Source organism: Dunckerocampus dactyliophorus, chromosome 13 (genome assembly GCF_027744805.1).
Source record: "Dunckerocampus dactyliophorus isolate RoL2022-P2 chromosome 13, RoL_Ddac_1.1, whole genome shotgun sequence".
NCBI classification, from domain to species: Eukaryota; Metazoa; Chordata; class Actinopteri; order Syngnathiformes; family Syngnathidae; genus Dunckerocampus; species Dunckerocampus dactyliophorus.
Window position 1 is genome coordinate 9,223,736 of NC_072831.1, and position 27,960 is coordinate 9,251,695.

General features: G+C 42.0%; 1 protein-coding gene across 6 annotated transcripts in view; it reads left to right on the forward strand.

The window, feature by feature from the left end:
• Positions 1-27,960, forward strand: part of akap6 (A kinase (PRKA) anchor protein 6) — a 128,480-nt gene that overhangs the window by 28,433 nt on the left and 72,087 nt on the right. For all 6 annotated transcript variants that reach the window (XM_054795647.1, XM_054795646.1, XM_054795650.1 and 3 more), the window contains 2 exons: positions 5,409-5,505; positions 11,368-11,561. In XM_054795647.1, coding sequence (XP_054651622.1) covers positions 5,409-5,505; positions 11,368-11,561 — 291 coding nt within the window. The remainder of the gene's footprint in view (positions 1-5,408; positions 5,506-11,367; positions 11,562-27,960) is intronic.

A 27,960-nucleotide genomic window follows, 5' to 3' on the forward strand; every position in this document is an offset into this window, starting at 1 on the left:
CCATAGTTTCCCCCCATAGTGTGATTTACCCCATAAATATTAGTCCTACATTGGATTGTAGGACTAATATTTGAAAGCTCTGGGTTTGGACGTGAGCAACTGGGAAGAAACTGCAGACGACCGAACTCGCTGGAGTCATGAGCTGAAAAACGGACTAAGAAGGGGAGAGGAGCGCCTCCGTCAGTCAGCCGACGAAAAACGACTGGCTTGAAAAAATGCATTGGAAAAGACACCAAAACCAAGCACCTGCATCTGCAACCGCTGCAACCGTGACTGTCACTCGCGTATCGGGCTATACAGCCACAAACAAAGTTGTCCTAATCCCGCTATCCCAGCTCAAGGCCAGACCCATAGTCTTCCGAGACTGACGGATGCCGAAGACTATTAGTCCTACATGGGATTCATAATGATATCAATATTAGTTCAGTAATTATTCACAAAAATCACATTTTCCGCAATGGCGGTTGTCATCTGGATCGAGCGCCATGGACGGATGGCAAGGGAAATTTATAAGTTGATGACCTTCGTGAAGCCATCTTCACCACTTGGAGCAATGTTCCCACTAGCCTCCTAGAAACACTCACATCAAGCATGCCCAAATGAATTTTTGAAGTGATTAATAAGAACGGTGGAGCTACTCATTACTGAGTCCTACTGAGAACATTTTTTGTTCTGGTTTGGAGAGTTTTTTGTTATTTTTTGAGCGATGGTCTTAAACTTTTCATCAGCTGATAAACAGCCTATTTCAGTTTAATTGTTGTTTTCAATAAATTACTTTTTCAAAATGCTTTTTGTCTCACTCCCCCTTCTTGCTTTTGCATATTGTAGCTCTACTTAAAACCTCATTAAGATCCAAATGTGCAAAATGCAAATTCTAGCAATTTTTCAACTGGTCTTAAGATTTTGATCAGGATTGTATTTTGTAGAACCTGTTGGAAAATTGTGCTGTATTTTTTTTCCAAGTGCTCTAACCATTTTTTGTGGAGTTGTATGCACAAATGCCGAAAATGTCCCTGCATACCGAAAATGTTCCTATCTCATAATGTTCAAGAATTTTTAAAAAAATTCCTGTATCCAGGCCGTGATTCAAATTACCCCCAAAATTGAATCAGTTCTTCCATATCCCATTTTTGACAATTCCTGAAACTTTCATCCAAATCCATTCCGAACTTTTCAAGTTATTTTGAACACAAACAGACAAACAAACAGATAAAAGCCGGCAAAAACATAACCTCCTTGGCGGAGGTAATAACCAAAACCGGGGTTCCACTGTATCTGCGAACCGGTTCTACTTGTTGACTTAAAAAAGAGCCCTTTACAAGGCTCAACTCGTTTGCCAACATCACATCTCTATGAGTGGATAACAGCCGTTAGACATCAGCGCATAATAACGTACCACATTCACGCCGGTATTGGTAACGGCGTTGTCACGTTTGAAATTGTAATTAATTAGATTACACGTTACTGCAAAACAATATATTCCCAACACTGACAACACAAACCATAACGTTACTAACACCATATAGTGTTGGTTTTCTGATGTAGATCTTGTGTACACGATGCCCTGCTGGTCATGTCAAAGAATGACACTTTCAAGCTTTTAATGTCCACCATTTAGACAAAGCATGAGACAAACGGCTTGAGGTGCACAGCAGAAGCTCCGCTGCTTGAGACAATTTGATCTTCTTTACAGCAAACACTTTGATTGAATCATGTCTCATCAAGCCCCTGCACATGTGCGTGTGTGTGTGTGTGTGTGTGCGCGTGTGTGCGCGTGTACTGCCCGATACACAATGTCAAAGTCGCGCCTCAATGTCATCTGCCTATCTTTGCTGCACACCCGCCTCGCTAATATGCTAATGCTAAGGGCTAAAGCGTGGCAGGCAGCTGTGCTATATGGTCCTGTGCTCCAGGCTAATATGCTAATGCTAACAGGTAATCTGATGCGCCAGGCTTTGAAGCGCCTCCACTCAATGTGGTTATGTAAATTAGCTTAAGGAGTTTGAACCTTTTTAGCCCGCCAGCCACCGACGATCAGAAATCCTCCAATCCACAGAGCTAGCTTCACTTGCTGAAACACCGTATGTGTTTAAGACCACTTGGAAGTGAGACTGTACACGTTAAACTGTTTTTGGTGACGCTAACGCGCACAATATTTTATTGAGTCGACTGCGTCAAATGTTTTAAGGAAAAATTACCTGATTTTATTGTTGTATTTGTACTATTGATGTGAGACTATGTGTCTAAACAAGCTAGCTTGCTTGTAATACCACTTCCTTCCTGCAGAAGTGATAGTGAGGTTCTTTTGCTGTTGAACATTAACGTTTGGCCAAAGATGTTAGCATTCACTGTTGTCGTACACACAAGCTTTGCTCTAACACGCTGCCCCTCTTGTTTTGGAGTGGAACTTCAACAGACTGAAGAAATTTAGTTTTTAAATTCATTTTTTAATTTGATTATCTTTATTCATTATTCGTTTTTACTCATTTTATGCCTTAAATATGTTGTAACATTTCATGTAACACCCTCTGTATTTTTAGCATGGCAAGTTGTTTACATGTGGACTGATGTTTATTATTTATTTATACTTTTTAAACCTGCAGTGGGAAAAGTGTGTTTTAAAGACAACACACACACACACACACGCACACACACACTCACATAAATCCAAATAGTGTGACGTGCGTAAAAGCAGCGCTGTTGCTCGTCTTATCATCATGTGATTGATGGCTAGCTGTTCTCGTCTTATCGATTCTATGCTCTCCATAAATTTAGTGCAGGAAAACGGAACGCAGTTGCCGGCAGAATGCGGCGCTGAAATACGATGTCTCTCAGATAACACGGCTAATCTGCTCGTGCTAATTCACTGCTTACCGGCTGAGAGTGCCGCTAGCTGCACTCCATGTTTATTAGCGGCCATCTTTGGCGTCTTATCTGAGAGCTGCTGAGGCGGCTGGGAAGTGACTCTATCATGTCTGTTTGCTGAGCGGTAATGACTGTAACAATGTATCACTGTGTGTTTAGGAGATGTGTACCGTTTATCTCGCTGAGGTTCGACAAACTAGCGCTTTTATTTTGACGTTCTAAGTCATCAACCGCGAGGTCAGAGTGTGTCCTGTCAGGTCAGGGGCAGAGCTGCGGAGACCCTTAGTCACTCTCTGCAATTTTGACAAACGTAGCCCTGTGGTGAGGAACATTAGTTCAGCCAAACCACCTTTTCCGCTTGGACGCATTTCACTGCAGCACCCAACTTTCCGGTGGTCGGTTTCGGTCAAGTTTTCTGACTGTGTAGACTTTGACTTAAATTCTGAAGCGTGAGTCAGCACATAAATCTGTTCATATTGGAAGCTCTCTGTAGCAGCATGAGGGGGCATGTAAACCAAGGAGTCTAGAGTTAAAGGAGTGCCGATCGGCATGCACTGCCATATTATGCCCTACGCGGGTTTGGCCGCCATGTTGGTGAGCAGAATCCAGAAAGTATGCATTGAAAACATGTCCTCGGCACACTGCTCAGCTATTCATTGCTCTAATACAGGGGTCGGGAATCTTTTTGGCTAAGAGAGCCATGAAAGCCGCATTTTTTTAAAATGTATTTTCGTGAGAGCCACATCATATTTTGCAACACTGAATACAACTAAATGTGTGCGTTTTTAAGCAAGACCAACAATAAGTCGTTGAATTGATTCTTTTTGATAACACAATGCAACTTCTGGTGCCGTATGGTTTTACATCGTACGCCGTATCGGTCTTTCTTTTTGCCATCTTCTTCATCAAAAGGGTTTGCTGTGCAGAATTAGCTAGCTGACTGTTTAAAGGAGGGAAGTTTACTTCTTGACCTCTCAATGACCCGGGTAATAATCAAGTTTTGGTGTTTGAGCTGGAAAATATGGGAAGGACGGCTGGCATTGGCTCTGGCCACCCGCATGGCGCTGGAAAGTGGATGGATGGATTAAAATGCATGACAAAGTTTTTTTTATTTTGAACGTTATTTTTAATACTGTTATTAAAATTTGATGGTGTTAAGAAATGTCTGAGAGCCAGATGCAGTCATCAAAAGAGCCACATCTGGCTCCCGAGCCATAGGTTCCCTACCCCTGCTCTAATACAGTAGATGGCTCAAAAGCAGTGGCGGAGCTACTGTCACTTTCCGGCCACCCCAATGAAAAATTCCTGGCTCCACCACTGCTAAAGCTGACCTAGAATTAAAAATGCCAACATCTGTTTTTGTTGTATTTCTTGTTAATTTGTACTTTTTGTCTCAATAACACTTAAATATTTTTTTAAAAACGTGTATGTCATTAACAAAATACATTAAAAATAAAAAAAACTTGGACGCCACTAATAAAATACATTAAAAAAAACTTGAACTTGTACGCCACCAATAAATAAGACACATTAAAAAAAGGTGTACTTCACTAATAAAAAACATGAAGAAACTTAAACATGTACACCACCTATAAAATACATTAAAAATACGACCTGCGGGGCTGTGTTGTGTTGTGTTTGTGTATGTGTTGCCGTGAAACATGTGTTCCAGGGTTGGGGGGGGGGTGAAAAGACGAACAGATGGGAACTTGGGACGTCACGTGAGAGAGGATCCCCGTGTTGGCAGTTCCCTTTGAGTTAGCACGGCGTGGGTTGCGGCCGCAACAGCGGCCCGTGTTAGGCGTTGTTGTGCTGTGTGGTGATTGTGTGACTGCAATAAAAAGGCTGTTGTTTCGCCTATGCAGGCTGCTGTTTGTGCTATGGTGTGCCACTAATAAAATACATGAAAAAAATGGTACGCTAGAAATAAAATACATTTAAAAACTTGTACGCCACTAATAAAATACATTAAAAAAAACTGCATCCCATCTGTTTCCAACTCCTACAAAATCACAGTGTGATGTCTGACCTCGGAGAGAAGCACAACCAAAAAAAAACAGAGTCAGGAGGTCAGAATGAAATAATCAAATTGGAATTACTCCCATCATTAAATTACAATTACTGCATTTTAAGAGGTCACGCTTCAAGTATATGTGTGTGTGCTTGAAGTCTTACACACACATGCGCACGCACACACACATACACACACACATGCACGCACGCACACACACGCACACACACGCAGCTATCAGAGATAAAAAAGGGCGTCGAGATGAGAGTGAAGTGTTTTGAGCATTGCCTGAGGCGACTGGCTGCCTCCGTCCATCAGCATCTATTTCATTCTTTTTAGCTACTTCATCCACTTCTTTGTTTTTTAACGACACTGCTTTCTCATTCTCATCACCTCTCACCACCTCATTATATCTTTAAGCTCAAACTGGAACATCTTCCTTCCTCCTTCTCTTAGTACACATCTGAACTCCTCACGATGTTGTGTAACGTTGCGGAGGGACACCAACATGACATGATTGTTGTTGTTTCAGACCTTCAAACTAAACGTGGAGAGTCACAGTGCTCTCAAAGAGAACATCATGGAGGATGGCAGAGCGCTCCTTGCCACCATTCCTGCCCACCAGTCAGGTTCGTGCGCACACTCACACACACACACACACACACACACACACACCTACACACACACATTACATTCATTATTAATGTTTGGATTAACACAATGACCTTCAGACAGGAACGTGGTTGAAAGACACGTGGCTTTAACATGGAAGCGGAATAGGAGGAGATGTGGGAGTTGAATTGGGAATGTCAGCGTTTAATAGGGAACTTGGGACGGAACATGGAGGGAACATGGGAGTAGAATCAGGAATACAGTCATCCCATCCTTCGCAACATTGCGGTTCGAACATTGCACCCTCAAGTTTCCACCCTTGATTAAAGTAATTAATAAATAAGTGATTGCTGTTTCGTGGTTTCGTGGTTGTGGTTTACAGCCTATTATTAGTTAAAAAAAAGGCATCTTTAAGAAAATTGGACATATTCTCGGCCTTGATTAAGAATTTTCAATCATAAAAATGGCAAAATGAACTATTGTAAATTCCGCTGTATAAAACACACCAGTGTTTAAGCTGCACCCACAAAATTTAGAGCGAAAAACAGATTTGTACATATACACTGCTCAAAAAAATTAGAGGAACACTTCGAAAACACATCAGATCTAAACTGGGGGAAAAATGATCTTGAATATCTTTCCTGATAATAATTGGGTGATGTATTAGTAACAAAATGATGCCACATCATTTGATAGAAATGAAAATGATCACCCTATAGAGGGGGGGAATCAAAGACACCCTAAAAATGAATGTGAAAAAATGATGCAGCAGACTGGTTCATTTTGCTAAAATGTCATTGTTAAAAAAAAAAAAAAAAAAAATGTCATTGTAGCATCTTAAAATGATTCTCAGTAGTTTGTGTGGCCCCCACGTGCTTGTACGCATGCCTGACAACGTCGGGGCATGCTCCTAATGAGACTACGGATGACGTCCTGGGGGATCTCCCCCCAGATCTGGACCAGGGTATCGCTGCGGTACCTGATGAAAGATATTCAAGATCATTTTTCCCCCAGTTTAGATCTGATGTGTTTTTGAAGTGTTCCTCTAATTTTTTTGAGCAGTGTATAAGCCGCAATGGTCTATAAGCAGCACATGTCCATGTCATAAAATGACACATTGTGGAGTGGCGCGCCTGAGTCCGTGAGGACAAGGCACGTCTTTATTTGACAGGAGCCAATCCTGAGCTGTGAGAAAACTCGCGATGAGCTTATGAACCCATCGGAAATCGTAGGAGGTCATTACTCAGTATAACAGTCCGACTCACAGGGTCATCTTAGAAGAGTATAATCCTCACTGCATCACCCCATGAGCTCCCGCTCCCTCATGGCAGCCGTACTTGTCTTGTATGTTTCCGAGCTACCTTTTGAGTGTTAAGTTGCTGTGTGATGATTTTAGCCTTCTATCGAAGATGACACCGTGAGTCAGACTGTTATTTTGATGTACTGTATATTGATATTGATATATGTATGTTGATATTGATATATTAATGACCTCCTGCAATTTCGATGGGTTGACAAGCTCATCGTGAGTTCCCTTATAGCTTGTGAAGAAAGAGCTACCATTACCATTACCATTACCATTACCATTACCATTACCGTTTCCTGAGTGAATCGCAAATGACACAGTATCTAAACAAGTAGTAGTACTTCTGAAGTATAGGAGATTTCACGAGATTAGAACATGGTCATAAATTAGCTGCACCGCGTTATAAACTGCAGGGTTCCAAGTTTAAGAAAACAGTAGCGGCTTATACACTGGAAATTACAGTAACTAAATCAACTAAAATACAAAAATACAAGGCAGAAGAAACATTTTAATTGTCTGTGTTATCTTATTTATGTCTAAGAAGTGTTATTTACTCTGATGGTATCAACTATATCAACTATATCTAGAGGGCTCTAATAATGTTAAAAAACATATTTAGAAGATCGTAAACAGATTTTATATGCCATAACTACGAAAATATTCAATTTATTAATATTGAATCCTACTTTGCGGAAATGTACTTATCGAGGTCAGTCGGGCCTGGAACCAATTTACCGCGATAAACGAAGGATTACTATATATTTTAGACCCGGGAGCTTGAGGGTTAAGCATAGGATCTTAGCTGTTCCGAGTATTGCGCTCTTCTGGACTGAGATGTCATATATTGTTCCTTGTATTTGTTAGACACATTAAATCCACCCCCATGTAACCCCCAAGCTGGGGTTACTGCCTCGAGTGTCGTGATCAGTCACTGTTGCCTTCAAATTAGAAGTAGAACTTTTTTTTTTTGCATGAATAGCGCCTCCGTGCTGTTTTTCAGTACAGCCTTTTCCAGCTACAGGTTTTCTTTATGTCAGACACTTTGTCAGTTTTTCCGTGGTACATGCCATGCAGGGGCTTGTCTTTCCATGACAGTCTGTCTCGTTCCTCCTCCTTACTGGGCTTCTGTTGCCTGTGGCATTCACTTAGTAGGTCATTCTTGGGGTCATCTTTTTAATGTGTTCTTGTAGGCCTGTTGTTTCCTCCTGGATAGTGCCTGTGACACTCACCAGTCCTCAGCCACCCTCTTTTTACTTTGTGTATAGCCTCAGGATGCTGGATTTGGGTCAGAACAAAATGCACATGCAGAGAAAGGAACTTTCTTGTTTTGATATGAGTGGCTTGCATTTTTGCCAGTGGCCAGGGTATTATGCCTGCAAGGTATCTGATTACTGGCAGGGCATAGGTGTTAATTGCCAGGATCTTATTCTTTCCATTCAGCTGACTCTTCAAGATCTGCCTCACCCTCTGCATGTGTTCGGCTGTGGCTGACTTTCTAAGCTGCCTCCTCATGGTTGACATTTACCTGTGGAATCTCCAGGTATTAGTAGCTGTCCTGTGCAATTGTTATGTTGCCTTCAGGTACTTAACCCCTTCAGTAGTGATCATCTTCCCGCGTCTAGTAGTCATTCGCCGACGCTCATCTAGTCCGAATGACAATCCGATGTCATACAGCTTGATGTCATCTATGCAGAGAAGGTAGCTGATTGTTGTTCCACTTCAGAACCGATAACCAAGCCACTCTGGGTCAGTTCTGACTGAGGGGGTTCAAGCCTATGCAAAGCAACAGTGGGGACAGAGCATCTCCTTGGAATGTGCCACAATTGATGCTCACCTGTGCAACTAGGTTTGAGTTGGCCTCCTACGTTGTCTGCCACAGCCTCATTGGTTCTTGATGAAGGTTCCTAGCATCCTGTTGATGTTATACAGTTTCGGGCATCCCAGTATCCAAGTGTATAGCAATGAGTCGTAGGCTTTCTTGTAATCAATCCAGGTAGTGCACAGGTTGGTGATCCTGGTCTTACAGTCTCCAGCGATTGCCCTGTCAACCAATAGCTGGTGTTTGGCTCCCCTGGTCTTATTGCCAATAACCTTCTGTGCTTTGCTCATGCATTGATTCATATACCTACTCAATGTGGCTGCTATGATGCCTAAAAGGATCTTCCATGTGGTGCTGAGGCAGTTTATTGGTTGGTAGTTGGATGTTGCTGTTGCCTTGTGGGGGTCCTTCTTGATGAGGCCTGGTCTACCTTGGGTTAACCATTCTGCGTGGGTCCCGGATCTTAGCAGCTGGTTCATTTGTGCTGACAGGTCTTCATGGAAAGTTATGGAGCAGTTTTCTTCTTAACCCACAAGGCATGAGTCATGTTGGTCCCTGGTGCTGTCTATCCCTTCACTTTGGACACGCTTTTGGGTGTTGTTCTGGGAAGTTGCTGCCCTCTGCTTGTAAGTCTGCCGGCCATTGGACGTGTTGTGTGACGCCTACCTCTCCCAGATACTCCTCCAGTATTGCTCGGTCTCAGCCTTGGGCGGGCCTGTTACGGTCTTACTAGTACTCTGCCACTGAGAGTAGACCTTAGCTGGGTTGTTGGAGAACATCGTGTTTATTCTCCTGGCCTTTACCTCTCTCGTGTACCTCTTCAGGCAGGTAGCAAAGGCTGTGAGTCTTTGAGTAGCAGCCTTGAGTGATGGTACTTCTTTCTTTTGCCTTGGCAAGCAGGAGGTAATTGAGTTCCCCCAGGACATCATGATCTTCTTAGGAGGTTAATTGCTCTAGTGCTGAATTGTTCTGTTTGTGGGGCTTGGTCTTTTATTGCAAAAGTTGTTCAGAAATTGGAGGAGAACGTCAACGTCAAGCTAGCAGGAGTGTTTGGAATGGAAGACCAAAGGGGGAACAAAAATTATGGCCGGATTAATTACTTGCAGGTTTTTGCCATTTACTGGTAGTCGTAGAAGGTAATCCCAGTGAAAATGGGGGCTCTTAAGTACTGTCCTATAGAGTGGTACCTCGGTTATCGTCATTTATTTGATACAGAAGGTCAGACTAACTGAAACGGATGCTAACCGAATCAGTTTTTCCCAGAAGAAACAAATTAAATGCAATTAATCTGTTCCACACAGCCAAACATGTTAACACAAACACGTTTTTGTAGTTTTACAATTATAGTTTTACATGCAGAAAAAATTGAAATGCACATAAAGGTTACTTTTACCTTCATTGAAGACGTGATTCTTGATTTGACTGTTCCCAAAGACATTTTGATAAAGAAGGTGAGAAACACTATTCATTTCAAGAAATAACTCATGACAAAACAGGAAGATGGCGTACGTGTGGTATCTCGCTGCCACATCGTGTTTTTGGAACAGTCACATTAAGAGTCAAGTCTTCAATGAAGGTAACAGTAAGCTCAAATGTTCATTTATCCCTTTCATTCGTCATTTACTGTATATGCATTTAGATGTTTTTAATGCGTGTAAAACTATAAAAAACGTGTTTTGTGTTAACATTTCTGAGAGTCAACCTCTGATGACATGATAGACGGATGACATAGCTGACTTCTGGTTCCGCTTGACATTTTTTAGCAAGCTAAGGATGCTAACAGGACGTTTTGTGATAAAAAAAAATACATTAAGAAACCAGTTGAACTCACGCTGTGTAGTAATAGCACGAGACACGCGCCATATTGTATGCTAACAGGAAAATGTACACAAACCGAGGCAAAATTATAACAGAAAAGTTAACCGAACTGGGGTGGACGCTAACCAAAGTTCCACTATAATTAAATAGAGAACATGAAAGAATTGCATTGGGAACATGCAAATTTGGACCTTAATGATTAGGATCCCCGTAAAAGCTGAGATGTCTAAACTTTATCCAGCCAGTCCCGTGGGAATTTCTTACGCTTTGCAAATGTTTCAGATAGCGTAAGATGTTTGAGGGCTTGGTCTCTTTGCTTCAGTGGTCTTGTGAAAATCCTCATACTGTTTTTTGTGATACTGCTTCAAATGTTCCATAAGGATGGTGGTATTAAACTTTCCCCCTTCTGTGACACCACAGGAAACTTGTGCATGACACGTTTTTCACTCAGTCTTTTTTGGACTTTAATGGTAAATACTAACTCCTGCTCCTTGCTACATCCCTACCGCTTTACAATTTACATACATTCTGATACATACTCCATAAATGTTACATTCTTCTCCTCTTGGCGAAAACTCCGAGAATTAGCAGCTTCCTTCCCTGACCACGCCTACTCTGTTGCGATTGGCTCCAACCCCCGACCCTCACCCCTGCTCAGAGCTGCATATAGACACGCCCCCCTCAAGCAAGTTATCATATATGGACTTCCAAAAGTTGTGATGTAATGTGAGAAATTCAAAAGATGTCATGAAAATCCACAGCCACTCCACATTATGTAGAACGAGTACAACATTTTAAACATGTACATATTTCAACTTTGACTTTGTGTGTCCTCTGTTGACATGTTTGTGTAGTAGCGTGTTCAAGAAAATGCTGATCACATGTCCTTAATCCATACATCCCATCATCTTTCCTGAAAACTCCTTTGTCGTTCAGGACTCAGGGAGATCCTCCACATGGTGTCCAGCCAATGGGAGCAGCTCCAGCTCCAGATCCGCCGCCAACACAGCTGGATGCTCCACGCTCTCCGCTGCATCCAGACCCGCCTCCTCAACTCCAAACAATCACAAGAGCCTTTAGGGGAGCTGACAGCCAATCAGCAGGCTCTATTTCCAGCAGACCACCTCCAGGTAAAAATACTCAGTTGAGCTTTTTATTATTTCCTGTTTGGCTTCTTTTGATTTGTTTTTTTAAATATTTTTTATTCCTTTCTTTTCGTCCATCACATTTTTCCTTCTCCTCAACCACAGTGAGGACATAAAAGTCCTCATTGTGTCTTTACTGTGTCTTCATTACATGCTCTTAATGACATGCATGCCTAATTAGTGCGTGCGTGTGTGCGTGCACATGTGTGTGTGTGTGCAAGGTCGTCCAAGGGCAATGTAAGTGGTGGTTGTCAATGCACAGCAGCGTGTGTGTGTGTTTAAATGAATGTGACCTTGAATAAAGGGCAAACTAAAGGGCAAATTGGAATGAAAGTATCACACGATGAAGCCTCGTACAATATTTATTAGCAGCAGATCATTACTAGAGATTAAATACCAACTTGTATCAATAATTCATTATCTCATCTTCACTTTTGGTGCAATTAAGATGTGCACACATGTAGGAAATACGGTGTACGCTACTACATCTATACCATGTGCCCACACATGACTGTTAAAGTAAGACAGCTGTAGGTGGCGCTGTAGCTGTAAGAGCTTTTAGCCAATCAGAACATGGAAGAAAGTCCTCAGTGGAAAAGTCAGAATAACAAGAAATGTGAATGGAGGAAAAATGATTCAAACATGTGACTGACTCCTCAACATCCATCCATTCATTCATCTATTCATATATCTATCTATTCATTCGTTTGTTCATCCACCCATCTCTTCATCTTTTCATTTATTCATTTGTTCATCCAACCATCCATCCATCCATGCATTTTTTCGGTTATTCATTCATTCATTCGCCAGTTCGTTCGTTCTTTCATCCATCTGTCCACCTGGTAATTAGTCTGTCTGTTCATCCATTCATCCATCCACCCACCTCCCATCAATCCATTCATCCATCCCGCATCCCCACCATCCATTCATTCATTCATCCATCCATGTCTTCATTCTTTCATTTGTTTATCTAGCCATCCATTCATCAATCCATCCATTCATTCATTCTTTCATTCTGTTCATTCTTTCATTTATTCATTTGTTCATCCATCCATCCATTTGTTTGTTCATTCATTCATTCATTCGCCCGTTTGTTCATTCATCTGTCCACCTGCTAATTAGTCTGTCTGTTCAACCATTCATCCATCCACCCACCACCCATCCATCCATTCATCCATTCCGCCATCCCCGCCATCCATTCACTCGTTCATTCATCTGTTCATCCATCCATGCGTTCATTCTTTCATTTGTTTATCTGGCCGTCTATCCATTAATCCATCCATTCCTTCATTCATTGATCCCTTCATCCATCATCCACTCATGTGCTCATTGTTTCATTTGTTTATTTGTTCATCTGTCCATCCATACATTCATCCGTCATCCATTGTTCATTCATTTGTTCATTCATCTGTTCAATCATCCATTTCTCTACTCGATCCTCAAGTGTCTTTCCTGCACCTTCCATTTCTTTGTCCGCCTCCCTCCTCCTCCTCTTCTTCTTCTTCCTCGTTCTCGTCCTCGTCCTGATCCTGGTCTCTTGTGAGTGTGGAGAGCTGCTTCATGTAAATGTCAGGAAATATCACAGTCGGGGTGCTGGGATTAGGCGGAGAGGAGAAGATACACTGATAGCAGCAAATATAACGCTCTGACAAGACCACCAGCACTGGGGATTAGGACACACACACACAGACACACACCTTTTGCACAGTGTTATGAGACGACTGCGGTGTGTCGCCGCATTTTAAGGATTTGTTGTGCATGTGTGAGGATTGTCAAGTGACATCTGTAGTGTTTTGTTGCATATTGAAGATTGCGTGTGTGTGTGTGCGTGTGTGTGTGTCCATGCGTGTGCGTGTGTGTGTGAAAGGAGGGCGCACAAGAGAGGTAGAGAGGTGTTTAATACGAGTGCGAAAGCAGTGTAATATTTAACAGCTTAGTGGGATTTGTCTGTCACATTACACAGGAGCACATTGAGTCTGCTGCACTCACACACACACACACACACGCACGCACACACACACACCGAGATGGAGGATAGATGTATTCAGTGTTCCTGCTGCAGAGATGGAATCTTTTTCGCCGGTTTCATCACTCAGACGTCATTAAAGTGTCTCATGTTTCATGAAGTCTCATGAAGATACTTTGACATGAAGAACATGAGGAATATTCTCCATCAAATCTTTGACACTGAAGACATGTTGGACCAGGACAATACACACATCTTACTTGACAGTGTTAGACAAAGACGACAAAGACATCCTACTGATGTAGGATTTTTCATCAGTGCGTCAGAAGTAGACTTGAAGTCGTCCGCAAAGTTGACAATGAAAACATGTTCTAATTGGATCATGATGGAAAAATACGACAAAATTTCCTTCCATGAGCAAGCATCAGCTTGTCTGATTGGCTGGGAGAAGTCACATGATTTTACAGTTTTTATGATTTTGTTAATCTAATTTAGCAAATGCGGTTGCTTTCCATTTCTGTGTGGAGTTTGCATGTTCTCCCCGTGCGTGTGTGGGTTTTCTCCGGGTACTTCGGTTTCCTCCCACATTCCAAAAACATGCATGTTATGTTAATTGGCGGCTCTAAATTGTCCATAGGTATGAATGTGAGTGTGAATGATTGTTTGTCTATATGTGCCCTGCGATTGGCTGGCGACCAGTCCAGGGTTTACCCCGCCTCTTGCTCGAAGTCAGCTGGGATAGGCTCCAGAATACCCGCGACCCTAATGAGGATAAGCAGCATAGAGAATGGATGGATGGATGGTTGCTTTCCTGCTAAAGAGCTATACTTTGTTTCTAACTTGCTTCCTACTAGAACACGGGCAGTGTCTCACTTGGTGCACTTGCGCACTTACACTCTGTCTTTTGAGTGTATAAGTGCACACGTGTGTACATACACTTACGGTAGTCTTGTATTAATAATAATAATACTGGATTAGATTCATATAGCACCTTTCAAGTTAGTCAAAGCGCTTCACAGTGAACCCATTATTAATTCACTCCTCAGTCACACACTGCTGGTGGTAATCTACGTCTATAACCACAGCTGCCCTGGGGTAGACCGACAGAAACGTGGCTGCGCCTATGGCCTCGCCGACCACCACCGAACAATCATTCACCAGTGTGAGAAGCCCTGGAGGCAAGGTGGGTGAAGTGTCTTGCCCAAGGACACAACAACGACTGGGATGGAGGAAGCAGGGATCGATCCAGCGGTTCCTGGACGACCTGCTCTACCTCCTGAGCCACTGCCGCCTCCTTTTGGGTCCAGAATGTACATACTTGCGTACTTACACTTGGTCTTTTGGGTGCATAAGTGCACACTTATGTGTACACGTACGTATTTACACGTACTCTTTTGAGTACTTAAGTGTACACTTTTGTACTTACGCTTAGTCTTTAGGGTGCATAAGTGCACACTTTTGTATTTACACTTAGTCTTAAGTGCATAAGTGCGTTCACACTGAAAAGTATGGCAAAATGCAGTGTACTGTCATCCATCCAAATACCTGGATGTTGCACTCAAAACACCCAAAATGGTCAGTGCACAGTGATGGACACTTGCAACCTCAATAGTCACCATCTTGGCTACGTGGCAGAAGGCAAGTTTGAAATAATGGCCACTGAGGAGCAACACGTAGTGGTGGAAAGTAGTGAACAGATGAAGATGTAAAAGATAAATTATGATCGTTATTTCCGGTAGGTGCACAACAACACTTAAATTTGGGACAGTAGTAGACTGTTAAAATTCACACACTCAATTGACACAGTGTACTTACTGAAGTGCACTGAGAGAAGTATTCCATTTGAGACACAGCCATACTGTAGTGGTCGTGGTCTGGACATTTTCTATCTTGCCCGCATCCACATCTACACCCCCTCACCTATGATTACATATGATTTTCTAGAGCAGTGGTTCTCAACTGGTTTGACTGCGGGACCCGCTATCACCCTTCAATGACAAGCGGCGACCCAAATTGCGGACATTTTTTTATGTAAACTCAAATATCTTATTTTGTAAATTACATTTATTTCATAAAATGTAAAAAGATGGTTTGCAACGGCTACGTGACTGCTTAGAGGACGCTAGCTTTTGAACATGTTGCAAGCATTGTATCCCGCCCTCTTCCTGCTGCGCCCCAGGTAACACACACATGTGCAGGAAGGAGCCTTTGCTAAGAGTTGCCGATGTAATTTTGAGCCAGTTGCAAACAGTCCCTTTAATGAAAAGACAGTGAAGTGCAGTTTAAATTTGAGGTAGTGCAAAATAACACGATGTACCAGCACAAACAAGGTTTTATGATCAGTTCAGCAACAATATGTTTAAATCCGCAACACCTTAAATTATTTTGGAAAAACGTGTGTGTAAAGGTTTTCAGTACATGTTACGTCTGGGGAGTTGAATCAGAGCATTTGCACATGGACCTGGATGAGAGGTGAAACAAGAAGTTCAAAATTAAGCGAGTCCAGTTGCTCTGATTCAAGACTCAGTAGGTAAGTTTCATAATAATAGGTGGACCATTTGATCTGTAGACCACCCCTCTGCCTGGGCCAGTAGATCGAATTGGGCATTAAGCAGTAACATCATACTCTACCTGGTAGTCTTCATTTTGGGCGGGATTTCCCCATGCAACACAACGTGGTCCCTCCCCCTCCCGCTCAAGCTTGAACAATTCACCCATAAACATGGCGCACACCTCATGGTGGTGTAGCAAGCGAATAGACACGAGGTGGCATTCACGGACATCGGGTCATTACACTTTTTTTGGCAAAGATCCTGCAACCCACTGAAAATGGCTCGGCAACCCATTTTAGGGTCATGACCCACCAGTTGAGAATCACTGTTCTACAGCAATCATTCTGCTCATGGGGGGAGGAGGACAGAGGGGAGTGTCACGTAGGGCTGAGGTGATGGGTGGGGGATTAGAACATGTTCTTTTGGACACGCAGGACTCAAATCTTGTTAGAGAAGCTCAACTAAACTCATCTCAATACACGCACACACACTCACACACACACACGTACGTGATGTCATAAGTGTGTAATATTGTTAAACACTTTTGGTGGTGTGTGTGTACATTCGTAGGAGAGCAGCAAATATTAAGGTAAGACGTGATAAGTGATCCCCTGGGTAGTATTTCACATAGCCTCAGCTCACTTAAATAATGTGTGCGTATGTGCGTGTGTGTGTGGCTGAGGTACAAGTGTGATTGTGACTGTTGGCACTTGTGTGACAACTGTGTGTGTGTCTGTGCGTGTGCGCGTTTCTTATCAGTGTAGCTGGTGGAGACAGCTTGTTGGCCTCAGGCTTCTATTTCACCCCACAGACCACAAAGAGCTGTGTGTGTGTGTCAGGTGGGGGTGGATGAAGGTGAAGAGGAGGAAAAAGGGGAAAGGAAAGAAGGAGGTCAAGCAGGAAACAAGAAATGGATGTTGTGTTCAAGGCTGTAGGAGGGAATTCCCCATGTAACCTATAGTTTCAAACATTGAACATATTGTGTATTATTTCACATTAGTGCTGCCGCCAACCTTTCGACTCATTTTTAGAATAGTTGACTAATCTAAACGACTAATTTAAAAGAGTGATTGCTCCCCTTAAGTGAGATTAATTGAGATCTATCAGTCAGGAAAGGTTATGAAGCCATTTCTAAAGCTTTGTGACTCCAGCCAACCACAGTGAGAGCCATTGTCCACAAATGGAGAAAACATGGAACAGTGGTGAACCTTCCCAGGAGTGGCTCGCCAGCCAAAATGACTCCAAGAGCACAGTGACAACTCATGCAAGAGGTCACAAAAGACCCCACAACAACATCCAAAGAACTGCAGGCCTCACTTGCCTCAGTTAAGGTCAGTGTTCATGACTCCACCATAAGAAAGACACTGGGCAAAAATGGCCTGCATGGCAGAGTTCCACGATGAAAACCACTGCTGAACAAAAAGAACATTAAGGCTTGTCTCAATTTTACCAGAAAACATCATGATGATCCCCAAGACCTTTGGGAAACATTACATCTGGCATAAAAGTAATGCCACATTTCAGAAAAAGAACTTCATACCAACAGTAAAATACGGTGGTGGTAGTGTGATGGTTGGGGCAGTTTTGCTGCTTCATGACGTGCAACACTTGCTGTGATAAATGGAACCATGAATTCTTCTGTCTATCAAAAAATCCTCAACAATGTCCGGCCATCTGTTCGTGACCTCAAGCTGAAACCAACTTGGGTTCTGCAGCAGGACAATGATCCAAAACACACCAGCAAGTTCACCTCTGAATGGCTGAAGAAAACCAAAATGAAGACTGGCCTAGTGGCCTCGTGGCCTAGTCAAAGTCCTGACCTGAATCCTATTGAGATGCTGTGGCATGACCTTAAAAATGCGCTTCATGCTGGAAAACCCTCCAATGTGGCTGAATTACAACAATTCTGCAAAGATGAGTGGGCCAATATTCCTCCACAGCGCTGTAAGAGACTCATTGCAAGTTATCACAAACACTTGATTGCAGTTGTTGCTGCTAAGGGTGGCTCAACCAGTTATTAGGTTTGGGGGGCAATCACTTTTTCACACAGGGCCATGTAGGTTTGGACTTTTTTTCTCCCTTAGTGATAAAACTCATTTAAAAACTGCATTTTGTGTTCAGTTGTGTTGTCATTGACTAATATTTAAATTTGTTTGATGATCTGAAACATTTACGTGTAACAAAAAAATTACGTGTGACAAAAAAATGAGAAATCAGGAAGGGGGCAAACACTTTTTCACACCACAGTATATGATATATTACTGTATATGCTGCAGTCTCTTGTGATAACAATATACATCAGCATATTATTCTTCGGCATATAAATTCTACCACAGTGGAACCTCGGTTAGTGTATGCCCCCGGCTAGCGTATTTTCCGGTTTTCGGTACAAATTTTGCCACGGCTTGTGTACATTTCCCGGTTAGCATACAATATGGTGCTATGTGTATGATGATTACCCTTTCTTGTTCCAGGATGATGATGAGGATTAGGAAGAGGACAAATATGAGGTTGAGGAAGATGAGATTGACAAAGAGGATGAGGTCAGTGAGTGAGAATGAGGAGGAAAAAGATAAATACGATGAGGATGAAGAAGGTGAGGATGAGGGGGATGAGAATCATGGGAATGAGGAAGATGAGGAAGAGGATTAGGATGAAGGGGATGAAGAAGATGCGGATGATGAAAGGGATAAGGCGGGTAATGATGAGGAAGATGAGGATGATAAGAATGAGGAGGATGATGATGATGATGAGGGGAATGAGAAGGATGAGGATGATAGGGATGAGGAAGATGAGGAGGAGAATGAGGAGGCTAAGGGATGAGGAGCATATGGTTGAGAAAGATGATGAGAGGAATGAGGAGGATAAGAATAATGAGGATGAAGGAGGCGAGGATAATGTGGATGAGGAGGATGAGGAGTAGGATAAGGATGTGGCCGAGTAGAGTGAGGAGGATAATGAGGATGTGACAAAGATCCAGGTTGTCAGATATAAAGAATGCAAGGATTGGTGGTGTGTCGTCTCCCCTGTGAGCGATGAAAATGTTGTCCTGAGGTTCTTAGCAGCTTTTTCAGTAAATGAGGTAGTGTTGGACGGATGCATGATACCTGCTCCAACCAATCAGACACCTCATCCTGCTCGCCACCGCACCGCACCATCATTTAACATTCAAGTTGGTGTTGGTGTTAATCCGTGTTTAAGTCGCGGTCATTTGGAAGCCATCAGAGTGTGTTTGCAGCCGCCGGCTTTGTGCGTCTCTCTCTCTCACACACACACACACACACACACACACACACACACACACACACACTCACATTCATACACACAGTATGATCAGCATGAAGTTGATGCATTAAACATCAGACAAGTTGACATGTTAAACACTCCCCTGCAAAGATGTTTTTTTTTCATTGCGGCGCTAACATCATTTTACTAACTAACTTCTATACTTTATCCCACTTAGTTTTTGTTATGTGAGCTTGCAAAACTTTTTGGTGACACTTTTTGGTTGTGCACAACTACGCCTGTTACGATAATCAATAAATCAATTAATCGCACAATAAATAAAAACAAACTTGATAATTTTGCCGGCCTAGATATATATGGACATGTGCATGGGTGTCTGTTTTCCTCCTCTGTCTCTACCAAAGTGGATGACAAGAGGGATCACTCTGTGCATCTGTCTCCACGCCTGGGCATGTTGCTTCTGTAGCGGAATGAACGGAGTGAGTGAACCCTCCTGTCAGCCATTCAGTCTCTTTGTCCCAGTGGGGGGAGGCGGAGCGCTAGTTAGTGCACACACAATTGAGGACTAACAAGCAAGCAAATGCAAATGGGTGGTTCTTCTGAAAAGGGTGCCAGCGGCAGTGCAGTTACTTCGAGGGTCATGACCCACAGACTACAGTGACGTGAAGCCATCGCCATGTGAAAATGTACTGCAAACATATTGATTAAAAAGAGGAAACGGTGTCGATATATTTCTTCGTGCCTGTTGTCTGATGTCAATTTCAGCCCATTTGCGCATTGTCATTTTGTGACATGACAAAGTTTGTGACAAAGACAATGAAACAACTAATACAAAACAGTGAAGCTTATGTTTCAGCTTCCAGATTCCCAAAGTGTATCACCTCATTTTGCACCAAACGCATTTGCTGCATCCAAAACATGTACTTTGACCAAACTCCGACAAAATGTTACACCTCATTAAATGTAAACAGCGTATTCCACACACAGTGTTGCCAAAAGTGAATCAAGGAAGTGTATGCGCAAATGAGCTGACGTCTGCATTGACACAAAATGTAAACTTCAGAGTATTTCCGGGTTATTTCTTGTTTTTTTTTTGTCAATATTCAGACAATAATGAAAATCTTCACAAGGGTTGCGGGGGTATGCTGGAGTCTATCCCAGCTGAATTTGGGCGAGAGGCGGGGTACACCCTGGACTAGTCAGCAGCCAATCGCAGGGCACATACAGACAAACAATCATTCACACTCACATTCATACCTATGGACAATTTAGAGTTGCCAATTAACCTAACATGCATGTTTTTGGAATGTGGGAGGAAACCGGAGTACCCGGAGAAAACTCACACACGCACGGGGAGAACATGCAAGCTCCAGGAGATCCGAACCCAGACCTTCCCGATCTCCTGACTGTGTGGCCAACATGCTAACCAGTTGCAAATGGTGATTGATCATGATAATTAATACTGTATGAAAAATGCGATTAATCTGATTAAAAATTGTAATCACTTGACAGGCCTACGATTTATTAACCCAAAACTTTGATTGTTTTTTTTTTTTTGGCAGATTACACAAAACCATCCATCCATCCATCCATCCATCCATCCATCCATTTTCTATACTGCTTTTCCTCATTAGGGTCGCAGGGGCATGCTGGAGCCTATCCCAGCTGACTTCGGGCGACAGGCGGGGTACACCCTGGACTGGTCACCAGCCAATGGCAGGGCACATATAGACAAACAACCATTCACACTCACATTCATACATATGGACAATTTAGAGTCGCCAATTAACCTAACATGCATGTTTTTGGAATGTGGGAGGAAACCGGAGAAAACCCACACACGCCCTCAGGCTACATCCACACAAACATGGATATTTTCAAAAATGCACGTTTTCCCCAATCTAGTGGTTTAAAAAAAAGAACATCCACATGAGGGGAAAAAGTGTTTGTCAAACGCATTCACCGGCTGTCATGCGCATTTTGGCCAATCAGAAGCAAGCAACCACAACTGACTTAGTCATACAGGGTGTACCAAAAAAAAGTAGACTCTCCAAAAAGTAGCCACTAAAGTTACAATTGAATATTTTCATGAAACTTCTTTATTTGCATATGTTGGTATGGACATCGTCCTCCGGTTCATACCAAAATTGATTGCATAATTGCATGCATGACTGAACAAAAAAAGAACACAAAAAAAATCCCACCAAAAATTCAATGGTTAAAATTTAAGGTAAGGTCTTAAATTGTGTTGCAAAATGAGAATTTTTGTTCTTCTACGCTGCGACACCCAGATGACCCCTTTGTTTCAAGCTATTTGCATCGGGGTAATGGATGTAAGTTTTTGTCAACTTAGTCCTCAACATGAGCTCCATTTCTTTGGATACACAGTTGCGCTCTCCTCCGCATGTCCTGCACTGCTCGCCTGATCATTCCCCTGTCCCTCTGGAGGATGTTAACTTCAGCTCTGATTCGCTGTTCAATGTCGTCCAAGGTCATGTGGTGGTGTCACATACACTTTTGATTTGAGATGGCCCAACAGAAAAAAGTCCAGCGGTGTCAAGTCAGGTGACCTCGGGGTCCATTCCACTGGGTGGTTCAAAGCAATAACATGGTCACCAAAAAGCTAATCCCAGCTGATCAGTTACAGTTCTCCTCCGGTGTGGTGGAGCACCATCTTGGGCCCACCAAGCACGTGCCAACCGACCATTTCCTTGAAGACGAAAACGCGGCATTCCTCACAGTACGAACGACATGCTCATTCAACATTCAGAGACAATCGTCACCGTTCATTGCGGGAAAAAGTACGGTGCAACACTTAAACCATTTCTGACAAAACCAATCTTGTCGGAATAATCTGGGTATCGCAGCGTACAAGAACAAAAATTCTCATTTTGCATCACAGTTTATGACTTCTCCTTAAATTTTGTACCCTTTAATTTTTTGGAGGAAAATTTTATTTGCCCCCCGGAAATTGGGTCTGTGTTCAGTCATGCATGCAATTATGCAATAAATTTTGGTATGGACCGAAGGATGATGTCCATACCAACATATGCAAATAAAGACATTTCATGAAAATATTCAACTAGAAATTTAGTGGCTACTTTTTGGAGAGTCTCCTTTTTTAATACACCCTGTGTATTATAAGGCATCTATTCATCACTATAGTGTTACAAGTATATTAGATGTACATTATTTTTTAAATCACACACGCGTATCTACCACTGCAAAAAATGAAACCAAAACCTGGAAGTCAATGACTTCATGATCTGTTATTAAATAAAATTTAAAAACATGAGAAAATGTCACACATTTCTTAAGACACAAATCAAAAAGTTCCATTTACCTGTCCACACACAAACGCTAAAGCTGGAGTTTTTGAAAAGCTCCGCTCTGGACGGAGCTTTACAAAAGCTCAGTTTTTAAGGACAAAAACAAACTAAATGAAAATCGAAACCACAAGTCTCCCAGCTCTGTCGCCCGTTAATGACATCATCAGCGGTTGACTCTGTAGTTCTTTACTAACAGTTTCGCCCAAAGTCTCTGCTTTTCTTATTGATCACAGCTGCAAAATAAGCCACAATGGAGCCAAAGAAAGTTGCAAGTGCCAGCATTTTGATAAAGAAGGTGAGAAACACTATTGAATTCAAGAATTTACTCATAGCAAAACACGAAGGTGGTGTCTGTGTGGATCGCTCTTCTCCTTCCTCGCTGCTCGTCATCGCAGTCTTCAATAATCAAGTCTTCAATCAAAGTAAAAGGGACATTAAATGTAAATGTATCCCTTTCATTCATCATTGATATGCATTTTGAATTATTTTCTGCATGCACAACTATAAATGTAAAACTATTAAAAAAAATTTGTGTTAATAATTTTGGGTATCCGGAATGGATTAATTGGATTTACATTATTTCCTATGGGAAAAATTGATTCGGTTTGAGTCCATTTTGGTTTGAGCCGGACCTTCTGGAACGAATGAAAGACGCTAACCAAGGTTCCACTGTATATTGTTTAGTGATTTTAATCGTATTCCACTACTTTGTGTGCTATACAGCCAAGTTGTCTACATGAAGGGGGCGGGGCTCCTGTCCATCTCTAGATCATTTGCGGCCAATCACAGTAATGTGTTTTTTCACCAGAATCAGCGTGAAAGACGTCCTCCTTTTATTTTAAACTGTGACAAATATTCGTGAAAAAAGGCATCCTGTCTAGCTGCTCCTCCGCCCCCATCACAACAGCTAAATGAAAAATGCAAATAGCGCCCTTACCAATAAGAAATAATTAAGGATGTGTGCGTGTGCTGTCGCTGGTGGCAGGTATTAACATGCGAAAGCTCTCCAAAATGTAATTTATAAAGCGAATTTATATATATATATATCTATATATATGAATATATATATAGATATAGATATATGTATATATATATGTATATATATTTTTAAAGGGGGTTTCTTTGTGTGTGTTTGCCGGCAGCAGTGTGACGGTTTTAATGCTCTCTGAGAGCTAACAAATTGATAGCAGCTCTGAGCTCTCGCTCTTTTTTCTCTTTTAATTTCCCATTCCTGATATTTTTCAAATATTTAATTACGTGGATGGTAAAAGTGTAAAGTGTTTTTTTTTTTTTTGCATGTGTCACTCTGACTCGTTAAACACTGCGACAGTTTGATGAAAGTTGTCAAGAGTCGACACATGACGCCATGATGAAGGTTTACATATCCTTTTTTATTTAACGCCATTGAAACTTTTTAATTAAGCATGTCACCACTTCATGTTTGTACTTGAACATCACTGACAACTTCCTTCTTTTGTTTCATGGAAATGAAGTAACAAGCTATAATAATCATCAACTTACTGGTTGTTTAAATAATTACGAGCTTGTTCGAAGGTATGACACTTTAGGGAGGAATAGATGTCAAATACAATCAGCACTTTGCTCTGTAAAAGGAAACAAAACTAAAACCAGTGTTTGCCATACATTAATTTATTTTATAAATGAATAGATTGGCGGTACCTGCTCTCCCTTGCTTATAAGACCATTATAATGGGACTGTCTGTGATGTAGCTTGTCGTTACAACGCCGTACAGTGGGTCGCGGTATGGAGGGCAACTGCACTTGTTAACACACCTCATAAGTGCCTGGTCTGCCAGAGAAGAAGATGTAGCAGGAGGGATCCATGTTGCAACTTTGCCATTATTGTGGTGAGCTTGAGACACACAGGAACTAATCAGAGGCAAATTTCAGCGTCGGTTTAGCAAGTACTTAAGTGCACTGCTCAAAGGAACATGACGTCAGTAATCCAAACACTCACCTCACTCATGGTGCGAACAACAACAGAAAGTTAACACACAGAGCACATGATGAAACCTTATCCACTGCACCACACGAACATGAAAATAAACATCTACGCACAAACATACAGGAAAAATGACACCCCTATTGACACACCGCAAGGCATGCTAGGTAAGTCTTTCCCTACACGCGACACGCAATCAGACGTCTTTAGATAATCGCTTTCAAAAAAGGCGACAAATTTAGCAGCTCCTTCTGGTTCGATTGGACACTTTTGGAGATTGACATTAAAGCATGTCTCCCTCTTCTCAACCAACATATAAACACATATAAAATCTTGTTTGTGACATTAAAAAAACAACAAAAAGAAGCGACAGAAGAAAGTTTATTTGTATTTCTATATACATTTGTTTTGCTTTTCATGTTTTTTTGCTTTTTTTTTCTGCCTCATCGCCAATTATGCAAATGAGATGATGAAGTAACCTCCCCCATTGCAGTTACATTGCAGTTCTGTGCAAAACACTGAAAAGAAAGATAGATGTTGTGTATTTTTATGTGTTACAAGTCACATGATTAGCTCACTTTCTTTAAACCTTAGTCTGAATTTAGTGCGTGTGCGTCGGTGTGACAAAAACATTGGCTTCCATTTATTTTTCATTAGGGAGCGTGGAGAAATAATTCAGCCCACTATAATAATAAAACAAAAGACACACACGCGTTTTTACCATCATAACACAAGGTTGCACGGCCATGGATGTAAACATCTGTGCATGTGTTCGTGCACGTATACTCACATGCAAACACACACACATACATACACCCTCCTCCTGGCTACTCAATTACACCCCGCCTCCCGCTGCACTCAAAGCGACACAATCAAAAACACATTTCAACACATTGTTTAACTTATTTGTATTCAAACAACACACACACACACACGCACACACACACACACGGTCTTTCTCAATGAAGTCAATGTCGTTGAATAAAAGCCGACGCGGAGCAGTGGCTGTTACCATTCACTTAAAAGTGAGGAAGGTTTTCACACATCATTAATAATAGAAGTCAAATACAGATGTGCTGTGTCTCAAATGAGAGACTTCCGTCAGTACACTTCACCATGTACACTGTGTACTTAGTTCCTGACTGTGCCAACATTAACAGTGCAATGCTGTCCCAAATCCATTACTGTACTGTCAAAAGACTAAGGGTCTGATCTACCAAAGGTTTGCATGTATGAAAACACATGCAAACTTGATGGCGTGTGCAAAGCTGATATACTAACAAGGACAGGCTGCAAAATAGCAATTGCAGTTCATTTTGCGTGCTTGCTTTCATGAATATGCAGAAGTTATGCAGATTTTCAGAATGCACAAAATATTGGCATGAGATTTATCAAACTGAAAAATGTTTGCGGTCTGTATTTGTGCGTCTTTTTTCTAGCACGTTTGAAAGGCAGGTGCAAACCGGCACGGTATGCACGGCCGCGGTCAGTGTAGCGAAAAGGAGGCACAAGTGCAATGACAGACGACGGCGGAGAGAGAGAATCTTACGTGCGCATCTCAATGTATTTGGACTGTCAGAAATAAAAATATCATCTATCCTGAGCTATTTGAGCTACTGGAAGGGCTTATTTGGAGTCAGTCACAAAATCGAAAACATCGAAAAACCTCTTGCAGCACTGCATTTTCTTGCATCTGGATCATTCCAACGCACCATCATAGTGTGCTGGTGGAATAACGAGCCACGCACCCCTGTCTTGTCCCACAGTGCAATATTATGGATTTTAGTGTGGATTTCACCTGGATATGCAGCTATCTCAGTAATGTGTAACTAGCTAACACTATATAAGTACATTTTCCAAGTGTTCTCATCAATATCATAACCTAATAAACTGTAAATGTATTGTTTAATAGTGTAAAATACGTACTGTATATATTTATGCAACATGTTGTAGTGTAAAACATAAATATATAATGACAAAATACACTCGTATAGCATTATTGTGATGATGTGATGTCTCTTTTGTCATGCGATTTAGTGCTTGTTATTTGGGATCTTAGTAAATCAGGGCCCAAGTGTTACTACAGAAGTGCACCAGTTGAGACACAGCAATAGTTTTGAACTAAAAGGGCAGAAGAAAGAAGCTAAATGCATTTTAGCGCTAACTATGATAGGGGAGGACAGCCAATAAATTAACGTACCGGCGGTCCTTGTGTTACAGTTTGTGCTGCAATGTTTTGTTATTCGACATTTCATAGTTATGTGCACACTCCCATAAATTATTAATACTGTACAAAAAGAAAAAGCGAACTGGTTACGTGCATGTGGCAGAAGAATACACAGGCGGAAAAATACATAGTCACGTGTTGGTGGTACACAGAGGAAGGACAACGGGAATTTTTTAGAGTGAACTTCATCACCTTCATTACATCTCTCAAGTGTGAGGCAGGCTCTTCTGAGTCAAAGAAAAGGAAAGTGAAAAGCTAAGTGTAATTAGACACAGGTACCTTTGAACATACTGTATGAAAGGATCTCCTCCTATGAAATGGACAGTGATAACAAAGCAGTGTAGTGGTCTCATTATTGACACTTCCTCCTCCCAATAAGCCTGACTCTCCCTTCCTTGCAACACCCCTTTCTTAGCTTATGGTTGTCCATCGTATTCAATGATGATTTCTTCTGTTGGTGACTTCTTAGTTGACTAAAAAGTCCAGTACGAGAGCCGCACGGGCTATTTCAATGGGGTCATATGAAGTTAGTGTTTGTTGTTGCCTTGGCTGCAGGGACCATCTTCCTCCTCTGGCGTTTCCTTTCCCTTGCCTCGCTGCTCTTCTCTTCAAAACGCTGCAGTCAGCATGGCAAAGTTGCATCCAGAGAGGACTATCCGAGGCAGAGCTTTCCAGCTGTGTGACTGTATTCCACATCTCTCGAGTGTTATCTTGAGCTGGTCCTTGTGTCTCCACTTTTGACCTCCTTTGTATCGCTGGCCATGATGTAGCTGACCGTGCAGCAGTTCTCGTGGAAGTCTGTCATGTAGCATTCTGATGGTGTGGCCGGCCCATCACAGTTGGTACTGAAGAAAGATGGCCTCCATGCTGTTGGTACCAGTTCTATCACGCAGTGTTAACCCAAGGATGCGCTCGAGATACTTGATGTGAAAGTTCTCCAGCTGTTGGACATGGCGGTGATACAGGGTCCAAGATTCACAGCCGTAGAGTAGTGTGGCGACACAGATGGCTTGGTAGACTGCTACCTTGGTATGTATGCTGAGATCTTTGTTCATGTAAACCCTCTTACGTAGTCAGTAAGTCAGCTCTAATTCGATTTTA